Source organism: Piliocolobus tephrosceles, chromosome 7 (genome assembly GCF_002776525.5).
Source record: "Piliocolobus tephrosceles isolate RC106 chromosome 7, ASM277652v3, whole genome shotgun sequence".
Classification (NCBI taxonomy): Eukaryota; Metazoa; Chordata; class Mammalia; order Primates; family Cercopithecidae; genus Piliocolobus; species Piliocolobus tephrosceles.
This window is the reverse complement of record NC_045440.1, coordinates 9,460,357-9,470,144: the sequence shown is the minus strand read 5'-3', so window position 1 is coordinate 9,470,144 and position 9,788 is coordinate 9,460,357. Positions and strand designations below refer to the sequence as shown.

General features: G+C 49.3%; 1 protein-coding gene across 1 annotated transcript in view; it reads left to right on the top strand.

The window, feature by feature from the left end:
- The first annotated feature begins 286 nt into the window (after positions 1 to 286).
- Positions 287 to 9,788, top strand: part of MYOM2 (myomesin 2) — a 99,049-nt gene continuing 89,547 nt past the window's right edge. Inside the window, exons 1-3 of the mRNA XM_023219091.2 lie at positions 287 to 405; positions 5,909 to 6,027; positions 7,326 to 7,481. Coding sequence (XP_023074859.1) covers positions 5,921 to 6,027; positions 7,326 to 7,481 — 263 coding nt within the window. The 5' untranslated portion in view covers positions 287 to 405; positions 5,909 to 5,920. The remainder of the gene's footprint in view (positions 406 to 5,908; positions 6,028 to 7,325; positions 7,482 to 9,788) is intronic.

Here is a 9,788-nt window from a genome sequence, read left to right as displayed (position 1 = left end):
GATTAGAACTCGTGGAGTAGAGTTGAGGAGGGAGCGTGGGAAGTCAGCGCCCTGCCCTCTCTTTCTGGGTCAGAGGCTGAGTGTCACACTCGGTTTCCTGGGAAAAGTGCACTTTGGGACTCAGAAGGGACACATTCCAGTTTTGAATTGTGATTTCCACCGCCCTCAATTTGAATAAGAAGCTTTTCCTCCTGAGGTCAGGCTGGTGATTTATGATGCGGGCATCGATGTGGGGAGAGGCAGGCCCCGGCGTCTATATATAGCAGCTCCTCAGACCTTAAACTGGAGGGAGGCACAGGCGCTTTGCAGGAGTCAGCTCTGCCTTCCTCGGCTGGAGTGTGGGTGGCTTGGTGAGCCGGTGGCCAGGGCTTCTCTCTCCTCCTTGCAATTTTCCTTTCTGTCTGGGTGAGTGTCTTTCTCTTCTTTCCTTTTCTAATTTGTGGCTTTAAGGGGAGGACTGATAACTTCTGCACTCACATTTTCTAAGTGGCTCTTCAGGGTCAAGAAGAGAGAGCCAGTGCACCCCTCGCAGGCACCCTTTACCGTGGAAAACAGAGCAATTAGTTCTGGGCTCTGTATTTCTTTGACGAGGCTTTATGCTCAACTAACATTTTATTTCCCACAGCCGTGGTCTTTGCTAAGTGCCGTCCAGCACCCTGCAACGTGTGCTTTGGATTTTAACCCTGGTCTCAGCATGGCCCCACGGGCCCCCCAGTCAGGGGACTGATGTCTGCAATTTTCATGAGATTCTCTGAAATGAAAGCCTCCCCAGGGGAGAGGGCTGGCTTATAAAAGTGTGAAATAATAAAACTGGACATTTTCTTAAGGGAAAAAAGAGTGGAGAGTCATTCAGCTTAGACCTAGTCTATATTATCCAGGGTATGGGAAAGAGAATAATCCTTGCCCAAAAATGACAGCATTCTCATGCCTGTTTTCTTCTTGGTGCCGTTGGGTGTGCTGTGAACCTGCAGACTTCCACAGCTCCATTCTGCTGATAGAGGCTGTGCCTTCTCAGGGTGCACTCTTGATGAAACCTGCTGGAGAAAGACAGTGGGGCTGGGTGGTTGCATGTGGAAGGCACCAGAGGTGACATGGAAGGAAGGGGTTTTGCCGTCGCTGGGAACACCTGGCTTTTTCTAATTCTCCATTTCGCATTCTTTCTAAGTAGAAGTAAAACAGGACTCAAAGAAAGTGCAGAACAAAGATAATTTAAGGCGTTATTTAATAAACCAAGTCCTGAGCTAAAACTTGTCTTGGGAGCCAAGGGCTTAGCCACTTGGGGCACAGGCCAACACTGTGTGTCTGGGAGTCCCTTTCCCCTCTACAAATGCTTTAATTTGGTGTATTTATTGACTTTGACATTTTTAACTGTACAAACAACAATTTCCTTCATTAAGTGGAAGTCAATGTTTTGTACTTCAAACATTTTTTTGCAAATTAAAACACATCTGGTGACATGAGGAATGGGCTCCACATACTGTTCGCAGGAGGATTAGGATGGGGATATCAGACACACAGTGCCCTGCACTGGAGGACAGGCTCACGTTTCATCCTGGTGTCATGATTCCTAAACGTGTCAGGAGCATTCCGGGAGTGGCCGGGGAGCCGGGCTGTGGTGGAAAGTGGGCTGGACGCTGTCAGGAAACTCAGCTGGTGCCTGGGTTCAGTCGTGGCCCTGCCGGTGACCCGGGCGAGTCATATTTCCCTGGGGACGGTCCGTGCTAACAGCGCAGCGTGGCTCCAGGATTACCTATACACACACTGTCCGAGCTGCGGGACTGTTAGCTGCCACCTTGCTCAGCCCCTGGTTTTACAGCAGAGCAGGTGGAGGCCCCTGAGCTCAAGGTCAGCAGGTCCCCACTGGAGTTGCAGCCTCCCAATGCCCCTGAGCCCCAGGGACTCACACCAAAAACTGCCCTGCGAGGAAAGGCTGTTTGTTCTTTCTCTCTTTTTTTTTTTGGTGTGTGTAGGGGGTATTTTTTTTTTTTTGGAGTCTCGCTCTGTCGCCCAGGCTGGAGTGCAGTGGCCGGATCTCAGCTCACTGCAAGCTCCGCCTCCCGGGTTTACACCATTCTCCTGCCTCAGCCTCCCGAGTAGCTGGGACTACAGGCGCCCGCCACCACGCCTGGCTAGTTTTTTGTATTTTTTTAGTAGAGACGGGGTTTCACTGTGTTAGCCAGGATGGTCTCCATCTCCTGACCTCGTGATCCGCCCGTCTCGGCCTCCCAAAGTGCTGGGATTACAGGCTTGAGCCACCGCGCCCGGCCATGTAGGGGGTATTTAACACATGTCTGAGATAGTTCCTTAAAAAGGAAAATAGCTTTCTGCGTAGGCAGTGGAGGGACATTGGGGTGCTGATCGGCCTAGGTCCTGCCATTTTCTTTATAGTGTCATAAATAGTACAGGTTGATCATTCCAAATCTGAAGATCACAAATCCAAAATGCTCTAAATTCTGAAACTTTCTGAGCACTGGCGTGACTCTCAAAGGAAATGCTTGTGTGAGCATCTCAGGTTTCTGATTTTTGGATTTGAGTTGCTCAACCAGTAAGTATAAATGCAAATATTCCACAGTCTGAAAAACAAATCAGAAATTGGAAACACTTCTGGTCCGAGCATTCTGGATAAGGGATGCTGGATCTGCAGGGTGCGTTTGGCAAGTCCTCTCCAGGGTTCCCTGCACGCAGAAGGACCCTGTGCTGCCGGGGCTGCAGGCACCCAGCACGTGATGAGTCTGTGGGAATTTGCTTCCCCACTGACTCAGGAGGGTCATCACACCCAGCCAGGAGGTGGTGGCCCAGGCTGGGTGAGGGACGCTGGGGAAGTTCTAACGTGGGAAGTCCCCCGAGGAGTGAAGAGATGGCAGCGGGGACACACGTTCAGGGTGGGTGAGGCTGGACGTGCAGTCCTGCTGGTTTTCCGGGTGGGGCATGAGATTGATAAAGGTGGAATGGAGGGCACATTGGCACTGGGAGTCAGATGCACAGAAGACTTGAACCTGCTACTCCTCTGAGCCAGGAGCTCTAAGATGTTCTCATTGTTGAAATCCAAGGATTCTGATTCAGGCTTGGCTGGCACATGGCAATTGCCATTCTTGTGGAATGAACTGAGGCCGATAGAGTCTGCAAAGCCTCCTGATTTTGGTGGTCCTGAGCATGAAGTGAGCAGGGAATACACGTGGGGATAAAGGCAGCAAAGTGCCTATTACCCCCATCCAAAGACGCCCCAGGGAGACTTCCACAGTCAGGTACCATTGGAGTGAGGAGTGCAAGAAGTGTGCACACTTGATCCCAGCTCTGCCTTGCTAAGCACTACAAAGTGTAGCCCCTCACACATGAAGTGTTTGAAGACTTCCAGGCCCAGAGGACTGCGTGTCAAGTCGGTGATACGTGGGCTGCTGGTTCTGCACACACATTGGACAGGACGTTCCAGACTAGTTGAAGGATAGCTAGTCTGTGAGCTCTCAAGGCCTGAGCTGTTTCACATTTTTCCAGGTCTTAGGTCTAAGGAGGACGATTTCCATCCAGCGCGATTCTCCTCTTTTTTCTCCTTTGACTTAATAGGTCGTATTTTTACTCTTCCCTTTGCCAAGAAATACAAACACATCTGAGGTGTAACTCAACATAAATGTAAGTAAATGCTGTGATGACACATGAGCCTGTGCTGCAATAGCAGGTACTGGGGATGGCTCACGTGTCTGCTGGAGTGGAACTGCCTGGTATTCGTCAGGCCAATCCCAGAAGAACCTTGGATAGGAAACTGGATGGAAGCTGAAACATCTTCCCCAACCTTGCTCCAGCTTCAGTTCAGAGAGCTCTTCCCAGCACCCTGCTGGTGAACTCCAGAGAGAGTAAATGGGTTTCCGAGCAGAAAGCGTTTCTTGAAGATCCACCTTGATTAACTCATTGGAAAATCCCCGTGAGCTGCATCTGGGGAGATTTCAAATAGTAAAGCAATACACAGATTTTCTCAGATACCTTTTCCTGTCTGCAGAATTCCTGAACCACGATAACAGACGCAGTGTAACAGAGACAGCTACCGATCTCGGTACCAGGGCCAGTGCCAGGCGTGGTGCAGATTCTATATGGAACACCAGAGCTAGAGGAGCTAGAGGCTACGCAGGCCTCATCCGAATGCTGGAGTCAGAATTCGATCCCAGGTCTACCAGACGTCAAAACCTGGGCACTTGACCTCTGCACTATGATGCCGCCTTCAGTATTGGGGCGGGCGGAGGAGATATGCTTTTACTGTGTTCCGTCAGGTGCCACGTTCTGTTATATCCCTGGAGTAGAATGCATGCTGGCGCACTCTGAAACACGGCTGGGCGCTCCTGGGTGGGGTGGCGGTTGACTAGTTGAATTTTAAGAGGCAATATTGAGAGAGTTAGTGTGACAGAGTAATAAAGGCCCAGAATAAGGATGGCCTTGGGGCAGGAGTAGCCTCTTCTACGTGCTTTTGAGGAAGAATTTCTCCTTTCTGGCCTGTGTGTCCTGTTTTCTGCCCTGTAGAACAGGAGTTTGGATAATCCCTAGTGATCTTTCCAAGTTCTACAATACTGTCATTCTCGGAGATCACAGAGTTCAAAGGAAACAGATCGTAAGGAGTGTCCTTGGGGCAATTTATGTGTCGTGGTAGGTTTTCTAGCATGTACCCTGGAGATCCGAACAACGACACATTCATCTCCCAGCAGCCCTTGGCATTTTCCACTCAAGTCTTATTCCCGTGGGCCGGGATGTGGGTGGCATCCCTGGGGCTGTGCCATGGGGCCTTACCGAGGAGTTCTGTCTTTAAATAAGGACAGATTCTCCTCGTTTAAACAGAAGAGTCAAAAATGGAGCTCAGGTTGTGAGTCCTTCCGCACCTTGTTTGGGAAACTAATGACTGTAGAGATTTAGCAATACGGTCCCTGCATCACTTTGTAGCGATGATCGAGTCACTCAGCATGTTGGCATTTTACGTATTTTGGGTGAACATGTACAGCAGATTGCCATGTCTAATACCTGTAATGCTGCAAGTTCCCAGAGAAAAGAATGGAACTCGATGATTTCTTGTTTGGGGAGAATTTCATCCACGCTCTCAAATTTCCCCACACCCCTGAGGCTTTCATGCCAGGCTCCGTCCTCACTTTCCTGCTCACCTCTTGCCACACCTGTCTGCTGTAACCAGCGAGACTTCAGACGGCCGATTCCAGGGGGCGTCCCCAGCCAGTCCCTCCTTCCACGTCCCCCTTTGCGTGGTGGAACAACTCCCGGCTCCCCAGCCAGACACCAGCCACCTCTGCTTGTGGCTGTATCTTTCCAGAGTGATTTCTGGTCACACCCCTGCAAATCTCCCACGATCCTGGATTCTCCTGCCCCGACCTTTGCTCACGGGCTGCCCTCCTTTCCTACCTCCGCCTGGCAGTCCTGCCTGTCCACCAAGGCTCCTCTCAAATGTCACCTGCCTCGTGGGCCACTCGGCCATCCTCGGCTCCTGCCATTCCCAGGACACCTTCTATCTCCCCCGGGCTCTTGGCTCTTATCGCATGTTCTCTTGTATTGTAAGTGTTTGTTTACTTCTCTAATCTGCTTTAATTCTTTTTGTCCTTCCCACTCACATTGTTTTGAACTTTGCCCTGAACACACCAGGGGTTCTAGGAATACTTGTTGAGTTCACAGTCAAATGAAACACCAGCCCAATCTTCCAACTGTCATGGAAGAAAACAAAAAATAAAGTTGGATCCCTGGGAAGTTAATAGGCTTCCTGACAGCTGGTCTAAGGTGATTTCTGGCTATGTAATCTTCCGTTTTTTCCCTTCCCAAGGGGGTTTTATTAACTGGAGTTCATTTTCCCTTGGGAATGATGCAGAAATTGCAGAGGCCTCATGATGCCTGCGAGGGAGCTCAGTGTTGTGTGTGACTCTCTTTGTAGGAGGACGCCAAGATGTCCCTTGTGGCAGTCCCCTTCTACCAGAAGAGACACAGGCACTTTGACCAGTCCTACCGTAATATTCAAACTCGGTACCTGCTGGATGAATATGCATCAAAAAAGTAAGCTGACATTGGCTGATGAGATGCGCAGAGCTTTGATTATGGGGGTCTGATTTTTAATGGCTTTTCCAGTCCTGTCAGCCCTGCAGAGGCACGGGTTTGCAGGGAGTCAGAGAGCAGGGATGGCAGCCTCTCCCATGCCCAGGTCCTGCCACAGAGCCGCATTGTGTGGAGCTGGCGCCATGTCCTGACAGGTCCTGCTGGTCGGGCTCTGAGCTCCTGGTTGAGGTGGGAGGCAGGAAGTGCTTTGTATGAGTTCACTGATTTTACTGCTCATCGCATGCCTTCCAGAACTAGGATCTAAAAAGCCACCCAAAATAAAGATAAATGAGGTGGAAACTAGTGGGAAAGGCTGTCGGTAGGAGAGAAATTAATGGGTGGCAAAGTAAAGACGGAATGGGAGGCAATATTAGTGATTTTGCTACATTGATCATGGATGTGCCAAGATCAAGAATCCCTGCCTCTGGGGCCGGTGTGCAGCCGCACCTTCCGGAAGCTTCTTGGGGATGGCCTCATCCAGGATGGCAGCTCATGCCCCCATGGACACTGTCTAGCAGCAAATCTGCAATCTTAATGGGCTGATTGGAAGGCTGTGGTGAAGAGAGGGAGGGACCACGGGCAGGCGTTCTGCGGCCCAGGTGCCTGCCTCATGTCACCCACACCCTATATTTAGAAACGCTTAGGGTACTTTTATTTAGTTGCCATCCCTTGTACCAAACAAAGCCAAACAGTTGCAGCCCCTCCCAGCAGCCTTGGGGTGTCTCAAATCCCTCAAGATATATATAATCCTGGCATGGAGCCAGAAGGACCGTGGCCGGCACTGGCTGGCTCTGAGGGGAGGTGGCACCAGCCCCAGTGAGCTCAGGGAGAAAGCACCCCAGGGCGGGTGTGTGTGGGTGTGGGTGTGGGCACACAGGGACACAGGCTTGGTTTGCCTGTGTGCAAGCGTGTGTGCACTTGTGTAGGTGTGTTTGTGTGTGCACACGAGTGTGTGTATGCGTGTGCATGTGCTTGTGGGAAGGCATGTTCTTGCATTTATGCATTTATTTGCATACATGTGTGTAAGTGTATTGTCTGTGCATATGCATGCATGTGTGGCCACACGTGTGTGGGCGTGTGCATGTGTGCATATATGTGTTTAGGTGCATGCCTCTCATATGCCTGTGCATGTGTGTGCTTGTGTGTGCTCTGCGTATATGAGTGGTTTGGGGTGTGTAGAGAGAAAGTGATGTGTGTCAGGATAAATTTCTGTACTGTGCCTGCACGTGCATCTCCTAATTGTGTCCATGTTCCTGAAGGCGAGCCTCCACCCAGGCATCTTCCCAGAAGTCCCTGAGTCAACGGTCATCTTCACAGAGAGCCTCCAGCCAGACGTCCCTGGGAGGAACCACCTGCAGAGTCTGTGCGAAGCGGATGAGCACGCAGGAAGAGGAGGAGCAGGAGAACAGAAGCAGGTGAGCGCGTGTCTTCCCTGACTCTGCCTGTGCCCTGCGTGGTGTCGCAGTGGAGGGACAGTGAGGAGGGAGGGGAAGAGCGACCTTAGCTGAGAGGGAAGACCGAGGAACACAGGCCATACCTGGGGTGAGGGAGAACCCTGCTGTTTCCTAATCACCTGCTTCTCTTTACCATCATTATCTCAATCCGAACAAGAAAACCACTGGGCACAAGCTTCCCACCATTTTGCAGAAGACAGCGTTGCTGTCCAGAGCGCTCATGCCACTGTTCAGGGTTCCATGTCTCACACATGTCCCAGCAGGGCTTAGAGCTCCAGGGTCTGTGGCTTCTAAGCCAAGCTCAGCCCCTCTCCACACAGAGCAGGATAAGCACGCTTGAAAATATCAAGACTTAGCAGCGTGAGATTAATTCTGAATTTCCACTTGCAACCTCTGCAGCTATGCAGGAACAGCCGTGGAGGGTTGCAGATTCAAGCAAGGTCATCTTCCTAAGTGGGAGCCAGAGTTTTAAACAGTTGTTGTGTGGAAACTAAAGAGTTGGGAAGGGATTCTATAAATTGTCATGCTTTACATTTCAACAGAGGCATCTCATGGGGCTAAATGTCATAGGAACGGGATGGATTAATAAAAATGCCAGTCTTAAAATTATTTCCAGATGACGGAGAAACAGGTGGTGATATTGCTTTGATCTTTTAAGGACGAAGCGAACAGTTAAATGTTCACGGATGCCTTGTTTTATACCTGCTATATTTTTTCCCTCATCTCCCCCTGCTACTTCTGGGAATTTTATCTATAGCTTCAAAGCACTTAAAACCTGAAGGAAAAACGAGATTCGAGTAAACATCTTTCACTTTGGAAGTTTCAGAATGATGAAGCCAACTGTTGAACATAAACAATGTATAGCCAAGGAGGTTAACCTTTATTTTTAAAAATTTGAATTTTTAAAAATGTCATAGGATAATTTTGCCATGTAAATGAATTCTAAAGTGAAGATGTCTTTTGTGAAAGAATCTGTTTGAAATATAGACGTTAACACCATCCAGATTTTTACGGATTGGATTATAGGATTCTTCTACCTATATTTAGGTTTTGGGGGCCACAATAGAATACTTGAGCTTATCATTTTATTTTTTATCATTTAAACATTGATGTGGCCTTGAACATATTGCATAAACTTCCTATCGCTCAATTTCCCCGCTAGTAAAATGGTAACAGTGAGTGGCTTACTGTGATTCATACGGTTTCGGCAGCAAGGACTTCCATGACAGCCTTGGCTGTTGGAAATTGTCCTAAAACACATTGGGCTATGCTCTTGCAATACCAAATCTGACTCAAAGAAGGGATTTGAATGGCTGGTGATGGGTTATGTTCTCACTGCTCCTCTGATGCTCACGTTAAATGCCAGTCTCTCTCGTACATAGTAGAGACAGGGGATGAAGCCCAGGGGCTGTCCCAGCTTTGTGCGGAGCCCACGGCTCATGAGATTTTCTTCAGCAGTCCCCCAGTGTTGTGTCCTCCTAACCCATGTGCATGTCTTCCACGGGGAAGGTGGTTTTGAGATCAGTTCTTTCCTCCTTTAAAGGTAAACATAAGTCGTGGGGATCTCGGTGAGTTGGGCAAGCACTAATTGAGATTTATTGTGAAGCCTCTTCTATTACCATCATGTAGAAGGGCCCAGGAGGGATGAGTGAGCCCTGTGCTGAGCGATGTGAGCAGCTCTGTGGATTCCAGCCCTTATTAGAATTCACCACTCTCATGGGCTGCAAGCACTATTGCAAGCATGCATTTATCCCCGACCTCCCAAGGTGGATATTAGTTTAATGCACTGGACAAGTGGGTCCTTTGTAAAAGATGAAATTGTGGGCTCACTGATGTGAGTTACTGCTGATGTCCCTGTGTAAAATAAATACTGAAGAGACGTCAGTGCTCTGAAGGCACTCAACACATCCTTCTGGAAGATATGGCCCATTGGAAATGTCCCTCTGACATCTTCCTTCAGTTCCAGTGAAAAATGGGCCTCCCCTAATCTTGCAAGCAACCTGTCCCAGGGCTTGTCATTTGCAATCAGTACATGACAAATGATGTTACTCTGCACACGTGGGCTGAAGTCATGGTCAACTGATCATCAACCGGCAGAAATATTTCCTCAATGACCTGACTTGGGGTTGGGTGTGGGAGGAATTCCAGACCAATTAGTTATTCTGAATCATAGAGAGTTAGAGGATAGTGGTGCTGTTGACTTAAGAATAAGCTGAGGCTCTTGTAACTCAAACATAAAGAGCCCATAGAAATGTAAACGGCATCAAG